This window comes from Aythya fuligula, chromosome 5, assembly GCF_009819795.1.
Source record: "Aythya fuligula isolate bAytFul2 chromosome 5, bAytFul2.pri, whole genome shotgun sequence".
NCBI lineage: Eukaryota > Metazoa > Chordata > Aves > Anseriformes > Anatidae > Aythya > Aythya fuligula.
In genome coordinates, this window is record NC_045563.1 from 31,908,787 (window position 1) to 31,935,285 (window position 26,499).

General features: G+C 51.5%; 2 protein-coding genes across 5 annotated transcripts; one reads left to right on the forward strand and one right to left on the reverse strand.

The window, feature by feature from the left end:
* Window positions 1–79: 79 nt before the first annotated feature.
* ZNF408 (zinc finger protein 408) lies at window positions 80–1,878 on the reverse strand. The gene is given in 3 exon segments (XM_032188476.1): window positions 80–279; window positions 427–1,230; window positions 1,232–1,878. Coding segments are annotated over 3 exon segments (1,428 nt in total). The 5' UTR covers window positions 1,691–1,878; the 3' UTR covers window positions 80–114.
* A 10-nt stretch (window positions 1,879–1,888) lies between these two features.
* Window positions 1,889–26,185, forward strand: ARHGAP1 (Rho GTPase activating protein 1). 4 transcript variants are annotated; one of them, XM_032188477.1, is made up of 14 exons: window positions 1,889–1,971; window positions 5,896–6,079; window positions 6,605–6,697; window positions 11,433–11,462; window positions 16,739–16,826; window positions 17,070–17,201; window positions 17,671–17,757; window positions 18,370–18,468; window positions 19,172–19,279; window positions 20,509–20,585; window positions 20,988–21,065; window positions 21,637–21,765; window positions 21,987–22,090; window positions 22,699–26,185. In XM_032188477.1, exons 2-14 carry the CDS (start codon window positions 5,941–5,943, stop codon window positions 22,876–22,878), a joined length of 1,344 nt encoding a protein of 447 aa, XP_032044368.1. In that variant the 5' UTR covers window positions 1,889–1,971; window positions 5,896–5,940; the 3' UTR covers window positions 22,879–26,185. The 4 variants fall into 4 exon arrangements, with proteins under 4 accessions (XP_032044368.1, XP_032044372.1, XP_032044371.1 ...); XM_032188480.1 differs by lacking the exon at window positions 1,889–1,971 and adding an exon at window positions 5,584–5,664; XM_032188478.1 differs by lacking the exon at window positions 1,889–1,971 and adding an exon at window positions 5,671–5,789.
* Window positions 26,186–26,499: the final 314 nt, after the last annotated feature.

Genomic DNA, 26,499 nt, shown 5'->3' on the forward strand with positions numbered 1-26,499 from the left:
AAACAAACAAACAAACAAAAGAGCTTTTTTTAAAAAAACAAACAAACAAACAAACAAACAACAAAAAAAAAAACACTTTAATATTCTGTACAGAAGCTCTGCAAGCTGAGATAGTCAGGTCCCAGTCTCGACCTCCACCACTTCGGCCAGTGCTCCGAAGCCCACCCCCTCCTGGATGATGACCACGTCACTTGGTGAGCCCTTGTCCTGCACAATAACGCACTTGTCCTTGTGCTCGGAGATGGTGATTTCAATGACGTCCTTTGTCAATGGCAAATGCTCAGCAGGTCTCCTGTGTGCCTCAGGACCTGAGGGGCTGCCCTGAGGCTGGTAAGCAGCAATGCAGTGACCACTGGCTGTGATCAGGAGCTCTGCCTCATTGTCTGGCTCCAGCACCTCCACCATGAGCAAGGCAGGCTCTGCCACCTCCTCCTCTTGATGGCTTTTCCTCTGAGGCCTTCTCCTTGCTGCCCGGGGTAGGTTCACAGCAAGAGAGGCCCCTGCAGCGTTCAGTCCCTCAGGGTCCTTTTCTGCCTTGTGGGTGAGCATGTGGCGTGCCAGGCTCTGCGAAAGGTTGTAGCCCATGCCGCAGAGCTCACATTGGTAGGGCTTGTCAGCCAGGTGGCACTTCTGGTGGCGCCGCAGCTTGGTGGCCAGGGTGTAGGACTTGCTGCAGCGCTCGCAGTGGAAGGGGCGCTCGTGGGTGTGCAGCGTGTGGGGGTCCTGCAGCGCCTTGCTGCACACCATGCAGAGGTGGGCCTCGCCCGTGTGCGAGATGAGGTGGCGCCACAGCTCCAGCAGCTTGGGGAAGGCGTCGCCGCAGAAGCAGCACTCGTAGGGCTTCTCGCCCGTGTGCAGCCGGAGGTGCTCGCGCAGGTTGCTCTGCTGTCGGAAGGCCTTGCCGCAGTAGGGACAGGCATAAGGGTGCTCCCCGCTGTGCAGCCGCATGTGGTTGTGCAGGGAGCCGGGGTTGGCCAGGTGGTGCCCGCAGATGGCACACTGGCATCCCTTGGGATCAGCCGGGCCGGTCGCTGCGGCCGCGTGGGTCTTCCTGTGGATGCGCAGCGAGGGCCGGCGCGCAAAGGCCTTGCCGCAGTGCTCGCAGGAGAAGGGGCGCTGCCCGCTGTGCAGGACCCGGTGCTCCTGCAGGTCGCGCTTCGTGCGGTACGCCTTGTCGCACCGGGGGCACTCGAAAGGCCGCATGCCCCGGTGGGCCAACAGGTGGGCTTTTGAAGCTCTCCTCCGAGCTGTAGCTCTTGCCACACTCCATGCAGAGGAAGGGTTTGTGGCCAGCATGGACGAAACAATGCTTCTTGAGGTGGCAGAGCTGCAGGAAGGCTTTGCCACACTCCCCACACCGGTACCTGCGCCTGGCCAGCTCCTTGTGGTACAGGGCACCTGGCAGGGGGGCCAGGCTGCCAGCATGACCCCGCACCAGCTCCATGCAGTCCTCCTGCTCTCCAGGCTGCCCCAGTGAGCCCTTTTCCCCATGCTCCGGGGATCCCAGCTTGGAGTCTTCGCAAACTTTGCCCTCTTTCCTGCAAGTCCCTATATCTTCTCCTGAAGGCCTGGGCTGCCGGGGTTCTTCCCCAGCTGTCCTGGCCCCACAGCCCTTAAGGCACTTCTGGAGCTGCCCACTTGAGGGCAATAACAGCTCCCGCTCTCCCGAGCACGCCTCTTTTTGCCCCATCTCCACTTCTCCTGCCGCGGATTTCGGCTCCGCACGCTTGCCCAGTCCTTGCCCTTGGCATTAGCTCTCGGGACGGCCTGGAGGTGCCGATTCCCGGCCCGTGGCACTTTGCCTCGCCACAGCTCATGTTTTGGGAGCGGGGCTCTCCCCTCCTGGCTTCGGCTCCGTGCTGCCGGGGGGGAGGCGGCCGGGGCGGGGAGCGTTCCCCCGGCGACACGCCGCCCTTCCGCCGGATACGGGGCGGCCGGCAGGGCCGGGAGGAGGCCGCTGGAGGGCCGCAGGTACCGGTGGAAAGGGGGGGACACGGGGCTGGGAGCGGGGCGTGAGGAGAAGGGCAGAGGGGCAGAGGGCGGCGGGGCGCTGCCTGCCGCCGCGCCTCAGCGGCTGCCCGTGAGGGGACGCTGAGCCCTTTTGCTGGTGAGTCGCAGCCTTAGTGTAAGGCTTTGAGGTCTGCTGCCGAGGAGCTGGCTGCCTTTTGTTGTGTTACGAGGAGAGGAGCCCTCCAGAGGGGCCGTGCCTCACAGGAACGCTGCCTGCTGAGGTGCCCATCGCTGTTCCTGACTGGTGGGTGCAGCGAAACAGGCGCTGGGGCAAATAAAACTAAGCGGGGAGGAGCTGGCGGTGGCAGCACAAGCAGAAAATTATTGAGACACCCCAGGACCGGGATTCCTGCTTGGCTGCAGCGTGGCTGTGGTAATTGGTTGGGGAGAAGGAGCCATTGGCCTTTTGGTGGTGGAAGGACGGGCCCGGGGGGTGCTAACGCGCGTCCGATGTGCAGGTTTACTCCGGGATTAATAGTAGGGCTGGAAGAAAAACAGGAAAAGGAAACTGCAGAGGAGGTCTAGAAACAAGTGGTGGCGAGGCGGTGAAACTGGAATTGGAAAAAAACCACCACCAGAAAACCACCACCAAAAAGTCTGTGTGAACAGCAGCTACCAGCACGTCATCGATACCAGAGAGCTGCCTTCCCTGGGTGAATTCTGGTAGGATCTTGTACAGGGAGTGTCCAGCAATAAAAACTGTGTTTTAAAGGGCCGCGGTTTCTCTCTTTCTGCAGAACGTGCTGTTCTGCACATCTCTGTCTTAGCCAAAAAGTCAGTTTTTATTAGAGAGCCAAGCACATGGCTCAGCAAGCATTGAGATCACCAGGAAAGGTGCAGAAAACACTTGGAAAAATGGAAGGAGTTGTCTTGTTAGAGCCTGGCTTCTGGTGTCAGGAGTGATTCTCGAGGTTTTAAATGCTTGAGCAGGCTTCGTACTTTTTAAATCTAGCTGCATCGCTTTCCTTACATTTTCATTGGCTGTGCAGGGTGTGCGATTTGCATCTTGCCAGGACATTTATCTAAGAACCGTGGGGCTCTTAAATTGTGTTACATCTGCTAAAAGGCTGGTGGTTTTTTTTGACAGCTGTTTCACCCTTATACTGATGCAGGACGCACTTTCTGTTTAACAACAGGTCCTGCTTCCAGGTCAGTTTTGGCTAGACAGGGAAAAGATCTTGTGCAGCTGTTCTGTCAGAAAATAAAATGTGTGCCCTCATGCTAAGATCCCTATTTAATTTCTTACATCTGAACCTTCAGCTCCAGGTCTCTTTCTCAGTGCCCACGAGTTCCTGGGCACTGAGAGGCTTGTGTTTCTCTGAACTGCTCTGATGTGGGAGATGCTGTGCTATTGGCTTTTGCACAGTTGGTAAAGGACTGGGGGAACTTCTGTGAGAAGCCTTCTGGAATCCCCTGGGCCCTACAGGCTGGTTCACAAGCAGAGCCTGCGATCTGTGAGGATTGGATCCTCTTTCCATTAACATTTCTGTCGTGAAGCACTAACCTAGAGCTGAGCAATGGAGCTGCCTGCCCCGTAGTGGAAAAAAAAAAAAAAAAGCAGATACCTGGCAAGTCTGGCAAGGGTAAGGACGGTTTTGGCAAGAGGCTATTTTGGCTCCTTTTGCAGTGTGGAACTGTAAGGATCCTAGCGATGACTTCCTTCTACCTCATGGTGCCACACTAGGATTAATTTCAGGAGCATGCCCAAGGGGAAGTCCCCCGGTGGTGTCCAACAACCTGCCCTTATGCCCTGGTGAAGCGCTGCCAGTTTTTTCTGAAGCCAAGTCGTGATCCTTGGAGCGAGAAGTGAGGAGACCTGGTGGCTTGCTGGCCCCGTGGTGGTGCTGCCGCTGCTCTGTAGGAAGATTTGGGTTTGGACCCTGAGCACTTCGGGACCTTGCTCTGGGGACGCAGTTGCTGTGGGGCACTCTGGAGAACTGGAAGGTGTCTCAATAGGTCAGTGGGTGCAGGAAGGTCCTCTGTCCCCACCAGGGCTGGGAATTCCCTGGGAACTGGGTGCACTCGGGGCCCACATGCAGCAGGCCGCCCTGTGGGGCCGTGGATGCTGGCTTGTGGGGCCGCTGAGCCGCAGCGGGGAGCGCTTTAAGCACACTGAGTCACAGGCACTGGTGCCTGGCGTTACCATAGGAATCCGAGCAGTTGCTAGGGGTGGGGAGCTGGCTGTCACTCGGCCCTGCTGCTGCGTGGTTCCAGCATGAGCTCATGGTGCAGAGGAACCTGATTTCTTGCTCCCTGCCCCTGTGAGAGCAGAGGTCAGGCAGCTCTCAGCCCTTGCGGGAGGAGGGCAGGGAATAACTTTGCCTGGGCCTCCGCTCGGCTGCTGTGCTCAGACCCCTCGTGCTTGCCGTTCCGCCGTGGTGATCCACTGCTGTGTGTATCTTGATCTTTCTTGTTTTGGGAATCCAATTTCTTTTGCTTAGCTGTAGCTCCCAGCACCCTGGGAGCCCGTGAGAAGTGAAAACTGGTTGTAAACTGATGAGTAAGAGATAAGCTTGCTCCTCCCATCCTCCCAGGGAGTAATCAAGGGACAGGGGGCAGATGCCGACTGTCCAGTTCTGTGCTCACATCCCCGTGGCTGCCTGCTCATCTTCTCTGGAGGGATGCACACGATGAAGCTCTGGGGATGGAAGATGCAAAACATCATCGCCCCCCTCCATGCTGCTAAAGGAAATAGCCTTGCTCTGAGTGTCATCTTTCCACAGAGAGGTGTTGTGCCTCCTCAGATCATCTTTGAACCCTGCGCTCCCCTCGTAATGGAAAACAAGCACGAGCCTGCCCGCGAACCAGCGTTACAGAGAATCTTGCTGATGCAAGGTGTCAGTTTGTTTTGCTACAGTTCCTCTTGGCTCGCGGCCTGTTGGCCCTGAGCTGCTGTCCCTGTGGTGATGCTGGCTTTGCTCGGTGTGAGCAGTCGAGGTCTGCCTGTCTGTCCTGCCAGTATTTCCTTGCTTATTTCCAGGAGACTGACGTTAGAGGGCAACAGCAGTTCTCCCAAAGAGCTGGTACCCTTGGAGGGTGCTGCGTGCTGTGCCAGCTCAGAGCTGGGTCTGATGGAGCATCGGCTCCAGGTGGGAGTGAGAAACGTTTGTGAGCAACAGCAAACGCAGTTGTCTGCTTCTCGGACCCTCTTGATTCCTTGGTCCCCTCGGTAGTGTGGGATGCTTGGTGAGGAACGCTCCTCGTGGCAGCAGGGCTTCGAGTTAAAGCGCTGAGTGCTCTACTTCTCGCTGCTGTGTCACAGGAACGGTTTGATGGCGGTGCGTGTGGTGTTCCCCACGTCTCACCAGCTCAGCCTGCGAAATCCTGTTTTGAGAAGCTCGGAGCTGTTCACTTGTGCGTGCAGATCCCAGCACACCGAGGCACCCACTTTGGTGTTGCTGAGAGCTCTGGCCCTCCCCTGTGGGGAGAAAGGGGGGGTGATTCCTGGGAAAGCTTCCAGCACTGGGCCAACTGTGGAAAGGGCTGGGCTTTGTGCCAGCCCTTCGGAGGGAGGGGGAGCTCTTAGCTGCAGTGAGTGTGTCAGGCAGGGGCTGGCATAGCCTGTCGCCTTCCTGGGCGGCTCGCTGCTGCTCCTGTGCCAGGAGAGAAACTGATCTGGACACAGCTGTGGTCAAGCAGAGCCTCACCGAGCGGGTTGGTACAGGCTCCCGACGGCCTTTTGGGAGCAACTGGCACAAAAAAGCTGACATATGTCGGTGCTGCTGGGAGGAGGAGGAGTTCCTGCTTGCCTCGAGGGGGAGGGGAAGCACGATCTCGGGGTAGGTGAAGAAAAGGCGGGCTTGGGGGAAAATCAGGGAGAAGGGGAAGAGCCTCTTTGGGGAGGGAAACTCGTGGTCTCGGTGTCTCACCTAGCCATCTCTGCAGTCCGTGCTCTAGGTGCTGCAGGACAGACGGCGGTATTCGGGCACCATGGCTACAGACCCACTCTCAGAGCTTCAGGATGACCTGAACTTGGATGATACCAACCAGTCCCTCAGCCAGCTCAAACTGGCCTCCATAGACGATAAGAACTGGCCAGCAGATGAAGTCCCTGCGTTCCCCAAATCAGGTAAGTGTCCTAATAATTTGTGGGCTGGCTTGAGGCCAAAAAGGAGTTGTTTGTCCTGCATCATTGTGGTCAGATCTGCACGCAGACAGAGTCCCAGCTCCATCTAAAAGCTTTACAGACCCATTACTGTTGCACCACGCCCAAGTGAATTAGCCCTGCCATTGAATAGCACTGAAAGCTCTGAGCCAGCTGCTGTAGATGTATTCTTTGTAAATATATTCTTCTCAGTTCTGGCACTGGCTGCGCTTTGATGGTGACAGTATGGACACACTGTAAATCCTCGAGTGTCCTCTGTTACTGTCTCTTGCAGGACAGTTTGATCTTCCTGGATGGAAAGGTCTTGAGCTTCCATATGGGAAGCAGGACTGGAGAACTGGGCTGTTGCTCTGAAAGTCTGTAGGAATGCAGTCAACTCCTGCACTATGAACTGTTGCCCAAGGAGGTGTGGGAAACCAGCTGAAGGGCACGTAGGGCAGCCAATCCAGATCCCTTCTGCTAATTTCTTGTTCCTTATGTTTTGTGCAGAGGACTCCAAAGGCTCCCCCGAGCCCGTCACTCACCTGCGGTGGGATGATCCCTACTACGATATCGCCAGGCACCACATTGTGGAAGTAGCAGGTAGTCTTTGCTCTCTGTTTTCCCCTCGGATATCTTTGCAGCTGGGCTGAGGCAGGGTCTCTGTAAGGGAGTTGTGGGGGCATTTGCTACGTGCCAGGCCCAAGTGGCAATGACAGCTGGCATCATAAGGAGAAGGAGCACCAAACTTCTTGAATGCTTGCCATAAGTGCAGTTTTTCCCTGACCTTGGTTAAACTTGCATTCCTTCTTGGTTCTTGCTGTCTTGATTATATTATTAGCAGGACTTGGTCACTTTTGTCAAATTGTTTTAGGTGTGTATCCTTGACTGTATCCTGAGCACAAGACGTGGATTCTACGTGATAATGTCACACAAATTACCTAGTTGTGAGCTCCCTCAGCTGACTGAGTGTGGCAGCTCTGTTGTATCTGAATGGCCAGTTTGCCATCCTGTCCTTATTCAGCATTTTTAGAAACCTGAAATCTGGGGAAAAGGCCTGGGGCACACTGCAAGGAAGGACCTGACCATTCAGGGTTGCAAACATTCTGATTTCTTCTGTGTAGTTGTCTCATCAACATTATTTTAATTACGCTAACCCTCAGCATTTACAGCTGGGACCTCCATGAGAAAAACTCGTGGAGACAGTTTTTAGGTTGCTGTGGTAAGTCTGAGGGAAGGTCATTCTAGTTTGTCTTGCATTCCCTGTTTAAGAAAAAAAAGCCTCTTCAACCTGTTGGGACTTGACACACTTCCTCCTTAATCATCTACAGCCACCTCCTTCCCTTCCTCTTGCCGTTTCTCTGTACCTTGGTTCCTGCCCCACGTGAGAATTTGCAGAGAGGCGGAAGCACAAGCTGGAGTCCTCCTGATAAAGGGTTGTTCTGCAGCTGGGCTGGGTTAGAGAGGAAAGATTTGCAGGCAAGAACCTTGGCAAGAGTTGTCCTGACATTATTCTTTCCTAGGCTGTCATCTAGAATGAAGTTCCTTTCTCCTGACCTCTCATGTTACATTTTTAGGGAACAAAATGATAATGGCAAACTCAAAACCTTCTTTGTCTCCCTGTGTGCCTTTGGCTGCTTAGGATGACAGGCAGAGCGTTTAGCATTTGAGCCCTTGTGTCTTCCAGATTCTCTACCAGCGCTTTGATTTGCAGATGTGTTAGTAACCTGCTCCATGGGGCTGGACTTCGAGGACTGGAGTTAATTTGGGTCTGCACTCTGGCCTCCCTGCTGCCGAAATTGCAAGGGAACAAATGTGTGGAGTCCTGCCCTTTCAGTGACAGTAGCTAGAGCGTTTGTAATGCAAACGGCAGAGGTGCCCGGTGTTCCTGAACTCTGGGAGCTGGTGAGTTAAGTTGCCCTGTTGTTCACTGCAGACAAAGCCCCAGTGCTTAGCAGAGTGTTTAGATCGCAGACATCGATAAGACTGGAATGTCGACCCAAGCCCAGCACGCGCTTTGTGCTCTGCCTCTTGATGTTAGCACCAGCCTTTCTGCGGGATTCCTGTTCCAAGGTAACACGGAGGCTGTTTGACCAGCTCGCTGAGTATCCCTGCGAAGGGGATGATGCCTCGGTGGTGCTGGAAAGCAGCCATTTGACACAGGCGTCTAGGATAGCACACGAAGAATTACCTAACTTCCTGGAAGCGTTTCAGGCCGGTAAGATGGCTGCCTGGGAGGTGTGCCTGCCTTCTGAAGGGCATCTCTTCCCCGTCATGGCTTGAATTTGTGTTTCGAGTGAGTTCCCCGGCCCTGTTTGCGTGTCTGTGCAGTGCAGCAGCATCTCACAGAGCCATCTGTTGCTGGCTGCCATGAGCCACTTTCCACCACTAGCCTGTTTATGTCTGATAGGGCCCACCACAAAATGTGGTGCAATGCCTTTTCTGGGTAAAGAAGCCCAGCTCCACGTAGTGGGTTTGCTGGCGCTTTCATTTTGAGGCTCGCTGGTGTTGTCTCATCTCCTGGAAGTAGGATTTATGAAGGTGGGGGCTGGAGCTGAAGCAGTTTGTTCAGTTTTCTTGGTCAATAATTAATAACATTAACCGTTCACAGAATCAGACAGGGTAATGTTCTCTGGGCTGTCACTGGAGGCAAACAATCTGGTGAAGCTGGAAAAATCCTTTTAGAAGTAGCCTGTGGAGTCAAAATCTCGCTGGGGGATTAAAGGGGAACTGTTTGGTGCTGGCTCTGCTGACGAGCCGTGCTTGTCAGCACTTCTAGGTGCAGCCAACGTTTGCCACGCTGAGTCTGAAGCAAAACAGCTCCACCCCAGCTCTCCTGTAAATATGAGCAGGTGGCAGCAGATCAAGGGTAGTTTTATCCATTCTGCTGTTTATGAGCTTTCACTTCTGTGTTCTTCCCTGCTCTTCGCTTCAGAGCAGAAAGCATATGGCTAATTCTGTTTGTGCTTTCCCCAAAATACATTCTGGGGTGCTGATGCTATTTTGAGACAAAAGCAGAAGGCTGCTTACCGTCCTTGGGCTGAGATCCCAGGGTTATCCTGTGTGGTCAGAGCACTAACTGCTTCTAGTGGGCTGGCGCGTGGTGTTAATAGTAGCTTATTTTAAAAACATTAAAAAAATAGAAAAGGAAAGAAAAAAACAACCACCAAAACAAACAACCCCAGTTCTGATTACAGAAAGTTAGTGCGCTCGTTTTCTTGCTGACTTCAATTTGTGACTCAAATCAAGTCATGCCAGATTTCGCTATCACAGCTATCTGGCTTAAGAGGAAGGAAATTATTCAAAAAATAAAGTTTGCCTTAAAAAAAAAAGTTTCTGTTTTCATTTCCCCCACTTCAAAACAGCGCAGCACTTTCCTGGAAGCTCCCCTTCGTGCCCTGTGCTCCTGTCTCCTGGGTGCTGGGACCTTCCTGGATGGGGCCATGCATCACGACCTGCCTTTTGTCCACGGAACAGAGCTGGCGTGTCATTGCTGTTCCTAGGGGGGTGCCTCACAGGGAGACAGGGCAAAAGGCGCTGTTACGAACCAGAATGTTTTAGGAAAGCTTGTTTTGGTTCAGGAATTTAATGCTTTTTGGAAGGAAAGAGATGGCACTATTTACCTGTCCTTTCAGACCTGCCCTCAGCAGTTTGTTTTTGGAGCATCTTACGGAGGTTGTGGAGAGGTCCCTGTGGTTGTGCTCTTCCTGACTCTGAGTTCTTCTTTCTGTGAGTGCTGTAGCCAATAACTTTGTCTTTACACGTGGATAAAGTTGGAGCAGATGTAGCTCGGTTTCCCTGCACAAACCACTTCTGCAAAGTGATGTTTTTTTTTCCTTACATCATGTAATGCTTGGAGGAAACACAAGCTTCTGGCTGAAGGCTGTTGAACCGTCCCACGTCCCAAACTTCTGATAAGTTTAAGAGATGCTGTGTCCTGCTGCCAGGTCTGCTGTGGCAAAGGTGCTGCTACGTCGTCCCTGCCCAGTGACTTCAGTGCCTTAATGAAGCTTACAGCATGTTTCTGCTAGTCTTGTGGGAAATCTGCTGCCTCCCCCCATTAATGGGCAGCCTGTAGGGCTGCCCTTGCAGAGAAGGCTTGGTGCCAGGGTGTAGTAAGACCTGCTACTGAAATGGGGGAGCCAGGTGGCAAGCTGGAGCTGTTCTTGAGCGTTACTAGATGGCAGAGAATCCTTTTTCTTGGTGCCAGGTACCAAACCTACCTAAAAAGCATCGTTGCTGGCTGCAGGTGCCAAAGTTGTAACTAATGCTGATGATGGTGGTGATGGATGTGGGGAGATAAAATCCATCTTGGAGCAAGCTCCAGTAGCTGCTGTTGCACCAAGTAGGCAAAGGCAGAAGTTGCAGACAAAGCTTGCATAGGAAGTAGGTTGCATCGTTGCACCCCTCCGATAATAAGGGTCCTTTCCCCTTCTAGCATGGTGCATTATTATGGGCTCTGTTAATGTGGGAAGCCTGCATTTCTGCTGCATTTGAATGTACTTTCTGGGTTTTGCTCTTTTTTTTTTTTAACGGTATTTATATGATACAGAATGATGAGTTGCTTCTGTGGAATTGGGCCCATCCAAAGGCAGCCCAGCTTCTGCACCATGTTTTGAGATAAGAGACCAAGGGAATGGAGAGTTTCTTGTTAGACCCTTGCTCTACTGAGCTTCCTATGTCAACAGGCCCACTTGGGTTTGGGGAGCATACATGGCTGTGGGAGAGATGGAAAGGAGATGGGGATGGCAATAAATGCCTTCATAACCTCCTCCCTGAACAGAAAAAACATTTTCCCCCCTAATTGCCTTTTTTTTTTTTAATTCAGAATCTCATAAGATTTTCTTATAACCTGTGTTGAAGATCCAAATTGTCCTCACGTTCCTGTTAGAAATTTGGCTTCTTCCCAAACAGTCTGTTGAGCGTGCCGTTCATACATGTCATCCTATGTACACTTTGCAAGTTGTTCAAAGGACCTTGACTTTCTGAATTTGTGGCATTTAACCCTTTTAAAAGTGGCAACATGGTGGTTGTCATTTTGTTGGTGGGGCAGGTGTTAACTGCAAGTGCCAGAAATTGGACTAAGATTATACAGAATTTGTTGCAAATTCAAGAAAGAGGCTCAGGAATCCTGGGTACAGGATTACCACCTCTGTTAGTTATGGTTACTTTTGGAGAGGAGCATGGGGGAAAGATGAAGGAGCTTAACTGCTGCACGACGGCAAGTAAATGCATCCCAGTGGCAATTTGGCTAGACTCTGAGACTTTATGCTCAAGGTTACTTTCTGGAAAAGAGCGCAAAACTTGGCTTGCTATAACCTTGTTTCTGTTCCTCCAGACCAGGGTGCACTTGATGGGGCCCAACCAGGTAGGTAGATGTTTTGTGATGCTGTAGATCCCGGTATTCCTTCAGCATGACCGTGGCCTGTAGCTGGGTTATCTCAGGGGAGCCCAAACTTTGCTCAGCCTTGGGCTGTGCTGGCAATTTTTCAGGAGTCCAAAGGCTGCACAAAATTGTCATCTGAGGACTGCACCTCTGCCTCAGGCACAGCAGTATCATCTGAGCCAAATTTGGCCCGTGGGCTTTACTTGGGGCACTTTGGGGCTGTCGGGTCTCAGTGTAAATCCTGTTCCTCTTCTGGTGGTGGCCTGCTTGGACCAGTTCAGTTCGAACACAGAGATACCTTGTTGTCATGTGTGCTTCAGAAGCTCATCCTAGGATTGCTTCCCATTCCTTCAGACGATCTGCTGCTGCGTGCACTTACAGTGCAGCTGGCACTGAAATTGGATTCTCCAGCTGGAAGCTACTATGAGCAAGTTCTTCTCCGTTTGGCTGCAGAGATGTTGGGTTTGGGTCACCTGTTCCTTATTCCAGCCTGAAGCTGCGCTAGACTGCTCTGTGCTTGCTGAGCATTTGTGAATAGTCTGGCCTTCAGCCCCAAGCCTTAAGGATTTCACACTTCTTGGTGTAGATGAAACTCTTGTGGTACGAAATCCTTTCTGCTGTTTCTGAACAGCAGGCCAAGATCTTTGCACAGTCCATGGAAATGCTGATCCTCATTACACGGGTTCTTGTCTACCATTTGCTGTGGGAGACATCCTTCTGTTTTATGTTCTTTAATCTGATCCTTTAGGTTCTGTTTTTTTTTTTTGTTTGTTTATTTATTATCAGTTAGGGCTTTAGTCACTTGATAAAGCTTGGTAATTCCAGCAGAGTTTGGATATTGGGAGTATCTAGGTGTAAGATGTATTAAAATGTGGCTACTTCAACCTCCTTACTTTCTTTTCTTGAGAGGCTAAATCCATGTTGGAATTTCTCGGGCATCTAAAATCTGCTATGGATACTTTAACACAGCACTGTGTCATAAGTTTGGCATGAATCTGAAATTTCATTAGAGGAGTTTTTTGTTTTTGTTTTTTTTGTTTTGTTACTGATGGTGGCTCTGATAAGCATCCTGAGCTTTGTGAAACTTGTGTAGGGGTGTTCTGGATTTCTGTACTGATGTCCCCTCCTTCTCCCTGACCTGGCAGCTTTGTTGCTTTACTGATGACACTAGCTCTTCACAGAACCACAGAACGGTTTGGGTTGGAAGGGACCTTAAAGACCACCTGCATTCTCTCAGTATCCACGTACCAGGATCTTCTCACTTGCATCTTCCATTGAAGTGGGATCCTCAGCTGAGGGTATTTGGCGAATGAGCAGGGCACCTGAGCTGCAGTTTTACTGGTAGCATCAAATCGTGGCAGAAAAGCTGACCGATGATTTTCAGGAGAAACACGTAGAAATATATAGCAGGATTTGCGAGTCAAGCACGTATTTTCCATGTTGGTCGTACAGATTTGTTTAGCAGAGTCCTGTCTCAGGACAGTCCTGCTACCTTGATAGGAATTCCTGCTCTGGTACGCTTGCTTTGCTGCGGGTTGCAAACCTTAGCCTTGGTGATTGAGCTTCAGCTTCTAGGGGCATGGTCCTACGCTGATGGTTTGGAACTGCAAGAATGGTGTTCTCAGCCCACGTCTCAGGAGTGCATTGGAAACAGAATCTTCAGAAGGGAGTTGGAAATGAATTTGGGCCTTAAAAGCACCGCAGCAACGTTCAGGAGAATCAGCACATCTGAGTGCCACAAGTCAATATCTATTTAGATGAGCAGCAGTCTTGACTGGTAGGCTCTGCGTGTTGGCTGCTGTCCTGCTCTTTGTTGTTTACAAAATAATAATTGGGAATTCCAGCCTGTAGGGAGGTCGGTGGGTTCTGGAGTACCCTGAAAGTATGTTTTATGCATGAGCATACAAAGGCGTGCACTCTGTTGGGGTGCTCCGAGAGTGCTAACATATATAATTGCCTCCTCGTTGGTTTGTTGTTAACTATTGCTGAGCATTTCTGGTCTGGGAGAGGTAGCAGACAGGCTGAGAATCTGAGCAGCTACTGCACGGTCTACAGTTGTGCTCAGTGGAAACTGTAGGTACTTGCACTTGCAAGCAAGGGGTGAAAATGTAGATAGATAAAATTAATACTGCAAGCAAGAGAACAAACAGTACAAGGGATGGAGCATCTGGGAAAGATCAAATGTGATAAGGAACCGCTCAGTCTGAGGCAGAGAGGCCACCTGGAGGCAGTTTCCTCTGGCAACCAAGAATACATGGAATGGGCTTTAGGTTCTTGTTTATAAACTGGGACCAGCTGATTGTTCATCTTTGATGCTCAGGAGCTGAACTTTATATCTGGAGAAACCAGACTGATCTGATACACGTCAGGTGGAAACAGGATTGGCACTGAGTGGGTTTGAATGTTTGTGTTGACAGGCTGAGCCCAGTGTGAAACTCACAACTCAGTAATGGGCGTGCTGGTTCCTGTGGAGTTCTCATGCAAAAATTCATTCGTATTTGGAAGGCAAAAAGGGCCACTCCTTTTCCAGTGATCCAAGGGACTGTAGGTAATCTTTTGGTGTGCTTGGCCCTGTAAATTATCCAGGGGAAACATGCCAATTCCCTTTGGCAGAATCGTGGATTGTCTGTTTTTTCTTTTATCAGCAATCCCAGGGCTCTTCACCAAGGCTGTGTTTAGAAATGAGATTCTGGACTTTGCATAGGCCCTGCTGAAGGCTTTCATGTCACTCTGGAGGAAGGTGCTCAAGGTTTTGGGTTCCTGACTTGTGATTTGTCCAGCCTGGAAGTCAGCGCCCAGGAGCCTGAGCGGGCTGTGTGGCCACCTGCAACATCACACGAGGATGGAGCTGTACTGCAGTTCTCCACAACCAAGAGCTGCCTTACATCAAGCTTACATCTGCTTCACGCCCTCAGACCATCCACGTGGATCTGAATTGCATCCTGTTAACTGAAGACAGCAGCTATTCTTCTTTAACAGAGCTGTGAACTGCACAGATCGGTGGGCTTTGTGGCCATTTTCTTTCATCACCACAAAACTCAGCAGATTCTGAGATGCTGACATCTTCTTGCTGCTCTGTGCAGGCAGGATCCTTTGTCTTCCAGATGGTGCCATAAAAATGGTTAAAGACCACTGGGTAGAGCCACAGTTTGCCATATCCTCCTGCCCAGAACTTTCTAGCCTTTATTTGCTCTGTAGACACCTCGCGTGCATTTGAGCCAGCCCTAAAGCTCACAGCAAGCTACCAAGAAACTCCGGGCTAGGCAGAGAGTGGGCTGCCGTGGGATGTGCAATGTGGTGTTGGTCTCGTGGCCCGGCTGTGCCTGTACCCGGTTGTTCCAGACCATCCTTGCATCACTCTCTTCTAGTCCTGCTTTCTGGGTCGTGTGTCCTCCCGAGCTGCCCCCAGCTGCGCATGTGTGTGTCGGTGTGAGCCTCTGCCAGCCTCTCCTGGGCTGTACCTGGTGCTGCCTCAGTGTCCCTAACCTTTGTAGAGGCTCTGGCTTGTGTGCATCACTGCGTTCTGTCTCGTGCTGTCTGGTGAAAAGTGGCTTGAAAGTGAGACTTGCAAGGGAAAAACAGAAGTGAAAAAGCAGAGGGAGTCTTCTTCTGGCCAGGGTAGGGATAAAAGATAGGCTTAGAGGCTTCTTAATGTCGTGGCTTGTGTATGTAAATTCTCTGGCTTCCTTTTGCTGCGGCAGTGGTCGTCTGTTACAAACAGGCATCGCTCCTGGCAGCCTCAGGTTTGCTCAGGTTTGATTTAAGATCTCAGTTGCTGCACGGCAAGTCTAACCAAGCAGGGTTTGGGCACTGGAGCCCAAGCAAGGGGGAGGAAACAGCTGCATGCTCTGAATACTGCAAATCCAGCATGGGGAAAAGGATATCTTTCAGGAGGAATGTGTACTAAAGGGCTATCCTGCATAAGTAGAGATCTTTGCTGCTTTCTGTGATGTGGTCTGAATGGGATGGTTGTGCTGCAGGGGAGGGAGGAGGGCCTTCTTGAATATAGCCTCAGTAGCCCCTTTCACTGCGCTGTGCTCCTTCTGATTTGACAAGAAACCATTGCTCTCAGAGCAGGGTGAGTAGCCAAAAAGACAAGAAAACGTTAACCCTTGACACTGAAGGAACAATTTCACCTCCACGGGTGCTAAAAAGTAAGTCATCCTTATGGAAATGAATTGGGGAGGTGTCCATCTCGGAGAGAACCATATTTCCCTCAAACTCTGCATATCCAAATGATTTGTGACTTGGTTCTCACTTACCTAAATCTCTCAGTTCCCCCAGCATGTCTGCTAAGTGTGTCCATGCCCACCTGCTTGGGTTTTGTTCGTGGTGCCGGCAGAAGTACCCTGATGCTTTGGGGAAGATTTGGTTTGTTGCCTCTGAAGCCTCAAGAGGTGGCTGGGAGTGTCCTCCCCTAAGATGATGAGGTTGTTTTATCGGTTATTTGGCTCCTTTGTGGTGGGGACTGTTTTCTGCTAGGGGTTTGACATAGAATTGGCTCGGTTGTGCCACGCTTTGCAGCTCCTTCCATTTCAGAATGGGAAAATACAACTGTAGATGGAAAAACCTGGGAAGCAGCGAACAGCAGCTTGTTCTGCAGACCGCTGTGGAGAATCTGGTAGGGCTAACCTGGTCCATCTGTAGAAGAGGCTTGTGATGATGCTTGCTCCTCGTCTCTGGGATGTGGCTGGGCCTGCCTGTTTCTGGGAATTTCTTGGTTTTCAGGATGTGAAACTGCTTTGTTCCGTGTGCAGGATGAAGCTGTAGGTGAAACAAAAGCCACACGCACCAGACCATGAGTAGTCTGGGACTGTGTGCAGAAGGGGAGGAGCAGTTTTTGTGCCTGTGAGGGGCAGTTTTCCTGTGCCTCCCTGTGCACACATACAAGGGGAGCAGTGCCCTCGGGAGCAGCGTTGCAGGACTAATGTTCCGGGTACTCTGCTCCGTACCGGAGGCCTCCATTCCTACGTGCTCTGACTCATCCTGGCTTCCAAATCTTCCTCTTCTTTCAGGGCTGGAGCATGGACTGTTCTCCGTTCACGTTGCCAATTTGCCAGGCCCTTGGGGTTCAGGTTTCTGCTCCTATACTAGGCCTGTGGCAACTCTGCTGAAAGTCAGGTTTACCTTTACTGTCAGCTTTGGCAATCTCAATTTCTGCCTTGTTATGGTGGTTTTCCGTGCTCCATTACCCCTTTGCTGCCAAGACCACAGCGTAGTGCTGGAACTCCCTGTAATCTCTGGCATTTCATCTGCAGGTGATGACAAATATGGAAGGAAAGTCATTTTGTTCAGTGCCTGCCGGATGCCCCCAAGTCATCAGCTTGATCACGTGAAACTGCTGGGGTGAGTAGTGTCTTCGGAGGCTGCTATTAACTTCTTAACCCTGACATGATTCCCAGGTACTGGATGCCTGAGGCTAAATCTGTATGGAGTGTCTTCTTTATCTTGACATGTCCTTGCAAAGTGCTTGCGTTCATTGATGGGGATACAAATCCTCTGCTATGGCACGCTAAAAAGAGGCCCAAAGGGAGGAAGAGCCTCTGAGTGGCAGAGCATGAAGCGAGTTCATCAGCTGTCTGTTTTCAGGTACCTGAAATTCACACTGGACCAGTATGTGGAGAGTGATTACACACTGGTGTATCTGCACCACGGCCTGACCAGTGAGAACAAGCCATCCCTCAGCTGGCTGCGAGACGCCTACAGGGAATTTGATCGCAAGTGAGTAGGGGGCAGCAGGCAAGGGTGTGGCATGCTGCTCTGCAGCCTAACACAGGAGATCTTTCCCCTGCGCCCACGTAGCCCGGTGATCATAATTTACTATTGCTTGTTTCTACTGCTTGTGGAGGTGGTTTTCTTTTTGATGCAGGCTGAATCACAGGATGCCCAGCTCTTCCTGGCCAACAGGCAAGCAGCAAAATCAGGAAGCAGTGCAAGTGTGTCAGCCCCGTGGTATAATTGTTGCTTCTTGGTGAGGCTGGTCACTGCTGCTGGGTGAATCCTGCAATAATGTAGAGCGTGCCCTTAGGCTGCTGGGCAGCCTGACGCTGCTATCAAGTGTGGAAGAGCAGGGTTCTGGGGAGTGGTGAGGCAGAATCCAAAAGGAATGGAGCATCTGGGATGCCTTAAACTTGTGAAAAGTTTGGTTCCCCTGCTTAAGGCACAGTTCATCCTTAGCTTCTCTTGGCAGGTACAAGAAGAACATCAAAGCCTTGTACATTGTGCACCCAACCATGTTCATCAAGACCCTGCTGATTCTCTTCAAGCCTCTGATCAGGTAGGAAGCCTCTGGTCACCCACATCCTCACACTGATGGGGAGTAATGGGGCGATTATTTGGGGGGGACACAGGATGTGTCCAGGCTGCCAAGCCTGCCCTGCTGGCCCTTGCCCTCTGTTGTCTCCTCCTGTTTCTGAGCTCAGAAATATTCAGATGCAACAACTACCTACAGAACATGCAGATCTGTGCTGCTCCTTGGTTATCCAGACAATTGGAAGTAATGTGGTGCAGGCTCTGCTAATAATGAAAAAAGAAGAGAGAGAATTGGTCTAAATTATACTTAATTCGTTGTGTTGATGCTGAAATCCTAACTGTAAAATAATCAAAAAGTTGTCTGCAGCTTACTGCTGAGCTTAGGAAGGAGAAAGCCAGGGCTTTAGGGAGGCTGCTTCTGCAAGGGCTTCTGACGGGACCTGGAAAGTCTTGGCATCTCCTGGTAAAATATGTGGAGCTGTAGAGCTGCATGGGTAACACATCTGCCGTTCAGCCATACTTTCTCATACCCATCAATGTCTCTTTCAGACCCCTGCTCTGCTTGCTTGTAAGAAGTCCACCATTCTGATACCGGATTTCCTGATTCCTTACCTGCTACTTGTCTCTTGTTTTTCAGCTTTAAGTTTGGACGAAAAATCTTTTATGTGAACTTCCTCAGTGAGCTGGAGGAGTATGTGAAGCTGGAACAGTTGGGGATCCCGAGCCAAGTGCTGAAGTGAGAGTGCTACCTATCTCCCGTGTGTTTAGGGCTCTACAAGAGGGGATTTTACTGGATGAATGGCAAAGGGAAGAAGGGATTGTACCACCTATGCAGTGTTTTTTGAGTGAATGGTGGTAAATTGCCATAAGGACTGTTGTTTCTCTCCACTGTCTCTCCTGTGTGTGCACCCCAGTACCCAGTTCTGTCCTTGAGTTAAAAAAAGCTCCAGTGGAGCACCCATCATGCCCACCCACCCTTCAGGGACTTTCTGCAAGCTATTGACATTAACACTGACTTGGACCTTGTGGTGTGTATCTGCTCTGGCTGGGCAACTGTTTTCCTCCCTTGGCACAGTTCAGCTTGTCTTTGAGGCTTCCCGAAGTTACCACAATCTTGGTCCAACCATCCGTCCCTCACACATGTGCAACTGTCTCATCACAAACAGTGTTGCCCTGACCTCTTTCTTGTGCTGTTATCTTCAGCTTCTCCAGCTCTTGATTCCATATATATCTTCCTTCCTTCTGCTTTTTGTTTTTTATTTTCTGGCAACCAAATATTTATATGTGTTTATCTAGGGCTGTCTATCCCGTTTTTGCATAAGTGGAACCATGCAAAGGCTGGAGGTGTTACTAGTGTGTTAGCAGTGGGTCATGTGCAGTGTGGGGTTTGTGCTCTTTCTGGAGCTGGACTGGCTTTTTACTATTCTGTCTTGCCACAGATATGATGAATATCTGAGATCCCTGCAGAAGCCTGCCCAAGTGCCCCAGAAGCCGACACCCCCACGCCCGCCACTGCCAAACCAGCAGTTTGGAGTCTCGCTCCAGCAGTGAGTATCTCTGGATTATGTTGCTTTAGCTCTGACCTGGTGGATATGAGGTTACTGTATTTATAGCTGAACAGCTGCAGGAGTGGTTGTAAAATTTCTTGCAGTTTGGACTTCCGACAAAACTATAATTGTCCTTCTGAGGAACTCTGTGTTCATGTCCAGGGCCTGACTGACTCAGTTCAGTTCAGCTCTCTTTGTTCCCGGACTAGATCCTAACCTCCATCCTAAATTAGTATGAGGCTGTTTCTGCAGCTAAGGCTTACCAAAGGAGAAACAAAACAAGGACCATGAGGACAGCTTTATGCCACTAAAAACTTCGTTTAAGCAAAGGAAGTACGTGAGAGGTGGATTGAGGTGTCTTTACAGTGCTATTTTTATTGAGTAGGACTGCAGATCTTTTTTTTTTCCATATCATAATTACTATTTTAAAAGCACTTCTACTTACCCTTGTACTGATTTCCACCACCCATTCCTGCACAATGACACAGGCAAACACAGACACTGGCAAGGGATAGTGATACTGGCTAAGTGCTGAAGGTATTTTTAACCTTGAGTGTGATTTTGCGGCTGTGGAATGAGGAGGGGCCAGCGTTGTGTGTCCAGACAGATCCTCTGAAGCAATGTGGGAATGCATTCCCCAGCTTCAACACAACATTTCCAAATGTAATCCCTGTGGTGCTGTGTGCCTGAGCCTGGTAGAGGCCTGAGAGGGGTGAACAGCTCCATACCAAGTGGTACAAACTGTGCAAGTGAGGGTGGCACAGATGCCTCAGCATCACTAGGCCTTTCTTGACAGCTATTGTGTTGGTGTGTCTTCCATCACAGGAACTGGGTGGATAAGTTTATTCCATGTGTGTGTGTCAGCTTCTTTCTGCCTTTGTCCACAAGAGGGAAAGACAAAGGCAGTTAACTCTCTTCACCTGGTTTGTAACTGGCAGCCTTGCCTTCTGGGAACCCTGTTGCCCTGGTGTCTACATGCTGTGATTTTTATAGAAGACAAAGAAATATTGCTGTGGTGTGGCATTGATCCTAGACTTGCTCCAGTGAATGACTTAGCCCAGTGGGTGAACAGGAGAGAAGGCAGGAATAAATGGGTGAACTGGGGGACTGGGATAGCAAGATCCTGAGTGCCAATCAAAGGTAGTGCTTGTGTGGGCAATCTAAGGTCTCAGGGGCTGCATGCAGGGCGGGGAGAATGAGTTATTGTAACCTTTTGTCTCTTCCCACAGTCTAAGGGAGAAGAGCCCTGATCAGTCTCCTGTTCCTCTGGTGGTCAGAGAGACCATTGCTCATTTGCAGGAGCACGGTAAGTGTTAAAGGGAAGCTGCAACCCCTCGTAATTTCACATTGGTGGCCTCTCCTACACCCAGTTCCCATCCAGAGTGTGGTGAGAAACAGCAGAGCAGCAATCTAGAATAAGTTGTAAAGGCCTGACCCAGGGGGATAAGCCTTCAAGAGACTGCATTTTCATGGCTTGGAAGAACTTTTTCTCTTAGCTGTTCATACTCCCACTTGTATAAGAGTAGCAAATGCTGCTTGTACCCTTTGCCTGCTGCTGGAGGCAGGAAGAATTGCAGTTCTATAAAAAAAAAAGGGATGTGTTGGCAACTGCCTGAACACCATACAGCATGGATTTATAGTTAAGACCAATGTTCCTGGAGACTCCCGCGTATCTGATCTTTTTTCTCCATCTGCTCTCCCTTGACAGCTCTTGCAACAGAAGGGATTTTCCGGAGATCAGCCAATACACAGGTTGTCAGGGAGGTCCAGCAGAAATACAACATGGGTAAGTGTCCCAGCTCAGCAGAGCCCGTCTCATTCTCTGACTCCTGCTGTCTAGCTAGAACGGTGTTGGAGCTAGTCCAGCATGGCTCTTCACCTTCTCTGATGAGGCCCCATCCTCACCTTCTCTAGGGGAGGCCCCATCGGGGGAAGACCCGAGTTGCAAGGAAGAAGCATCTGACACTGCATAGTATTTCTGCTATGTGGGAAGCATAGTTCTTCCCACTCATGTTTCCTACACTGCCCTTTTATGTCCTGAATATTTCCCCGTTTCTCAGGGTAGGATATACCACGTTTGTCTAGTTATGCCAGAGGGACTGAAGATGACGGGGAAGAAACCTGGTCATCTGTTTGGTTTGCTTTTTTCTAATGAGTTAGTGATGGATTCAGCAGTGCTTTGCATATGCTTTTGGGACACATTTTGTCACTCTGTTAGAAGATGTTGTGCTTTGTTATCCTCTTACATTCTTTAAAATGCTGCTTCTGCAGCTCTGGGCTCTGACCATCATGCCACGTTCTGTGGAGGAGATCCTACTTTGGCCAGTGAATGCTGAATCTCTGCTTTACTTCCTCAGGCGTGCCGGTAGATTTCCAGCAGTATGAAGATGTCCACCTCCCTGCTGTGATTCTCAAGACCTTCCTGAGGGAGCTACCCGAGCCCCTCCTCACCTTTGGCCTCTACAGCCATGTTGTCAGCTTCCAGAGTGAGTTGTAACAAGAGTGTGCTCTATACACCCTGCATGTTGCATTGGCCAAAGACAAATCTTCCAAACTACCCTTATCTGTGAAAGGGCCAGTCCTGCATGGGATACCCTGTGACTACAAACTGTGCTTTCACTGGGATGCGTGCTGAGGTATTCATCTTTTGTGTGGAGAGATGAGAATTTCTCATGGGCCTGCTTGTCCCATCTCTCCTGCATTTTAGGTGTGGAGGAGGAGAATCGTGTGGACGTTGTTCGTAAAACACTCCAAAGTCTGCCAGAGGAAAACTACGAAGTGCTCCATTTACTGACAGCCTTCCTGGTGCAGGTGAGCTGCTCTGAGATTTGGAAGTTGTCGTCTAGTTCAGTTGCCAATGCCTTGCATCAGCTTTTTGCCTGCCTGCTCCCTCCTTCCCTTTGAGAAGAAATGAGTCTCAAGCTAGGAGATTGCCTCTCTCTACCTTATGTTCCTCTTATTTGGGGTCTCACGACTGAGAGGTTCAGGCAGGCATTAAGCCAGTGTGAGCTGTACCAGGGAGGCTGAAAGCTCCCCAAGGTGGAGATATGACAGCAAAAATAGCTGAGTAAAAGATAGGACTAGGAGAGGGGTCACAGATCTACCCTAGATCATTTGGTTAGTGATGATCTGGACTGCAGAGGTACTGCCTGACAGTGCTTTTGGTCCTATTATCATATGGCCTGATTGCTGAGCCATAATGGGATGTGGGAAGTGGCAAGATGTTGCTCCTCACCTCCAGAGTGCTAAAAATCATGCGTTTCCCCCAGCTACCTTCTGGCAGTGGGTCTTCAGCTTCTGCCTGCCATCCTACTTCCAGTTTACCTGGAGAGTCTGCCAGCTCTGGCTTTGGGGAGGGTAGAGGGCAGCTGCTCTGTCGTTCTGTAGGATTCACAATGGTCTCTTTTCTTCCCACGTAGGTCTCTGCTCACAGTGACAGAAACAAGATGACAAACACCAACCTGGCAGTTGTGTTTGGCCCGAATCTGCTGTGGGCCAAAGATGTAGCCATCACCCTAAAAGCCATCAACCCCATCAATACCTTTACCAAGTTCCTGCTGGACCACCAGAAGGAGCTCTTTGAGAACGTGGAGGCCTGAATCCAGGCCAGCCCACTCCAGCACACTGTGCCCACCTTCCCACCTTCTTTCCCACCTTGTCTTGGAGCTGTGACCAAGCTGCCTCCAGTGCAAAGGGACCATTGATCCCCTGGGTGATGAGCAGAATGAGGGCTGTGGAGATGGTGGAGAAGGTGTAAGTAAGCAGCAGACCTCTTGCGTCAGGTGGGGATGGGAGCTGGTCTCCCGGCTGCTGGGTGGAGTCCTCCCCAACCTGCCAGTCTGTGCAGCTCCTCCAGGGCTCATCACCAGCCTGCCGCCCTATAATGACCCGCCTTCCTTTCCTCCTTCCCTCACCTGCCTTTTTTCTGCCCTCCTGGTCCCTTCCTCAGCAAAGATATTTTTTGGTTTCAACTCCCAACAGCCCCAGCTCGCTCCCCTTGCCTCAGCTGGGCTACCAGGGCTAGGGCAGACTTGCTGGGTTCGTGGCAGAGGTGTTCTTGCTGAGTGCCATCTTCCAGCACTGAACATGCATCCTGCCTTCTCCCAGAGGCACCTGAAGCACTGAAGGGAGCAGGCAGCCCTTGTGCTTCATGTAGCATCGTGCTCTGCACTTGCAAACACCTCTCCAGGCCCACGGTTTTGACCAGCAAGTGAAAGACAGGTTCACAGCACGTGGGCTGTGTAGGCCTGCCAGACTGCAGCACAGGGAAGCTGAATTTAGCCCGTATTCCTCTGGGCTCACCCACTCTGGGTACTCTTCAGCTTTTCCTGGGGTGAGGTTGCTCCTGTAGTTACCCAGCTCAGCTGTTTTTGTCCCTCCAGCAGCATTTGCAGCCTGGCTGGGACGGTTCGTGCCGGGCCTGGCTGTGCAGGGGGCTGGCTGGGGCCCTTTCCCAGACGGGAGGAGGTGCCCCGGTGGCACTGAGCTGCTGAACACCGTGAAGATCACTGCCTTGCCCTGTGGCAGCAACACGAGGCCTCTCATACTCCTTCAGGCGTGTGTACCTGTGCTGCCAGGCACAGCCTGCCTTGTTGGTTCTTCTTTTTTCTTCCGTTTGAGCAGAACTTTCTCTAGCACAACGCAACAGTGAGCGTGGCCGTGAGGGGAGGTCTGGAGCCTCGCACTGGGGTGCACCAGGCCTGGCTTACAGGTTTCTGCCCCGGTGCTGAGCTCTCGTGTGCCAAAGTTGTGAGGGAACAGCTATTCCATGCTGAGGGCCCTGCCCTCTCTCCTCCTCGGTTCATAGTTCCCTTGCATCCTGCCATGGAAGCCTCCTCAGATACATCCCCTCTGCCCTCAGCATGCCTGGAGAAAACTGGGAGGTCTGGAGGCAGGTTTAGGGCAGGATGTGCCCGGTGCCTTCCCCGAGCAGGGCATCGCTGTCGGTTTGGGGTGCAGCCTGCTGGTGGCCTGAGCTCAAAGCGATCCCTGCCCTTAGCCTGGGCCCGAGGGGGCTTCTGAAGCGTGGAGCTTCTCGCCTTATTCCTCTGGTGTTATTTACCTTTGTATCTCGTGCCCTGCATGCCTGGGCCAGTCCCACTCCCTGTTGCATCTGGCCCTGGGGACAAACGGTTCGGACCAAACAACTCATTTTTTTTTTTACAAGCTACTGGATGCTAAATGGGGCTTGCCTCTTCACAGCCTTTCAGCCTGAACAAAAGCTGGTGCCCCAGCTGTAATGAAAGGAAGGGAGCTGTGAGCTGTGCTGCGGGGCTGATGGAAGCGGCTGCTTCTGCTAAGCTGAGGAGCGGGGCTGGGTGCCAACACAGGGAGCGTGGCGGGGCAGCACCCGGCTGGCTGGGAGGAGGCACAGCGGCTGGGAGCTGGGCATTGCTACGGCTGGAGCCAGAGGTGTGCTAGGGCAGGGCTGGGCCCCATCCCTTCTAGGTAGGGGGGACTTTGCCCCGAGGAGGCTACGAGGCTGCCGAGTTTCCCTCCTTCAAGAGTAGGACTCTTCCCTGTTTGGCCAAGATAGGAGCTGCTGCAGTTAGGCTTTACCAGCGGGGAGACTCCTGCTCTGGCTCTGCAGCTGGCTCTGGCCTTGCTTGCATCTCCCTAGAGGAAAGGCAATCCCAGCTAACTTCTCCAGGGACAAACAAGCTTGGAACAGCAAGTGCCTGTCTGCTGGGGCACGAGGCCTTGATCCTACGGGCAGCTGCAGCTCTGGGCAGGGTGGCAGGTTGCAGCCCTCCGGGGCAGCAAGTGCCAGCCCGTGCCCGGGGGCCAGGAGCAGCCCTGGTGTAGCTCAGCTGCTCTCCAGGGGGAGAGCAGGGGTCGCTGCAAGTGTCTGTGTTCTCTCTGGACTTCGTTGGGTGGCTGTTTTTTTCTCGTTTTGTTTTTGGTTTTTGTGAATTTTTGAAATCCTGTTTCCTTTTTTTAGCAAAAAGGAGCCTGGTGCACCCCCTGCAGGCAGGGATAACAGCCTGCTCCAGGTCAGTGCCTGCAGGGAGCAGATTTGGAGGGTGTTCAGGAAGCTGCCACTGCTCGTGGTGGGAAGGTGCTTGAAAATCCTGGAAGGGACCCAGTGTAAATATCCCCTTTCCTCCCAGGCTCCTCATGCGGGAGCTGCCAGGGGCCCTGGAGTAGGCACAGTAACCGGGGCTGCTTTTGCTTCTGCACTCTCCCCTCCTGAATGCCTTCTGTGGAGAGATCCCTCCTGTGATTTGAGCAGGGAACTGGCCTGGGCCTGCCCGCAGCCTCCGCTGGGTGGATGAAATCCCCTCGCCCTGGTCAGCCTCCTCGCGGGGAGCACCGCCGGCAGGGCACGGGCCTGGCCGGGCTGCTGCTGTCCTCTGCGTGTCGCTGGGGCCAGGATCTGCTGAGGGTGCCCGTCTTTGTCGTTTTTCTCCTCGTAGAGCTGCCCAAGGTCTCTGGTTTGTCTTTCAGGTTAGCAATGAGCCATTTCGCCCTGCGGGGATGGAGAATTTGCTCCGTTCCACACCTCTGCTTTTTAGCACCTAGGCCATTCCCCTCTGGGGTGCTGTCTTACCTGCCCCTGGTCACTCCCTGCTCCCTGCCCCAAGCTGCGCTGTGGCATCAGAGGTTTTGGGTAGTGCAGAGGGGGCTGCAGCTGTCTGGACGCCTTGTGGCAATGTCTGCAAATCTGACAGAAAGCTGAGCCCCAGTTTGGTCCCTGTTTCCTCTTTGAAGCACAGGGGCCCCTGTGCAAAATTTTTGGCTTTGCTTTTGTTGCCGGTGTTCCCTGCCTTCTTTTCTGTCGACGTTCATTAGGTGCAGGGATGGGGTTTTCACAGTGGTATTAAGTCACATTGTTTATTTCCTTCTAATCTGCACCAATCTTATATTTCACGGTTTGCACTTTTTGTATTTCAATAAAAATGGAAATGTAATCCCAGCTCCAGGTGTGTCTGTCCCGCGGCAGCAGCTGCAGCACCACTCCAAGAAGCAGAAGTAAGGCTGGCAGTGCTGCCAGCCACCACCACACAGAGCTGAGTGAGCACGAGATGCCTCGTATGTGAGTAACGCGGGGAGGTAGGAGTACTTTGCAGGAGCATCAGGCTGGAAAGAGATCTAGAAAAAGAATGAAGTGTTGCAAGTTTGGCTCTCTCCTGACAGCAGGAGCCTAACCAGGGCTGGGCATCCAAGGTGTTACCTCCCTCTGGTGACGAGGCGAGTCATCTGCACAGACCTGCCCTCCC

What these genes read in the sequence shown, in the direction of transcription:
- ARHGAP1 (XM_032188477.1), top strand. Translation starts at nt 5,941, where the DNA reads ATGGCTACAGACCCACTCTCAGAGCTTCAGGATGACCTGAACTTGGAT. An exon ending in CCCTGCGTTCCCCAAATCAG is followed by an intron (nt 6,080 to 6,604) that starts GTAAGTGTCCTA and finishes TGTTTTGTGCAG; the next exon opens with AGGACTCCAAAGGCTCCCCC. An exon ending in CCACATTGTGGAAGTAGCAG is followed by an intron (nt 6,698 to 11,432) that starts GTAGTCTTTGCT and finishes CTGTTCCTCCAG; the next exon opens with ACCAGGGTGCACTTGATGGG.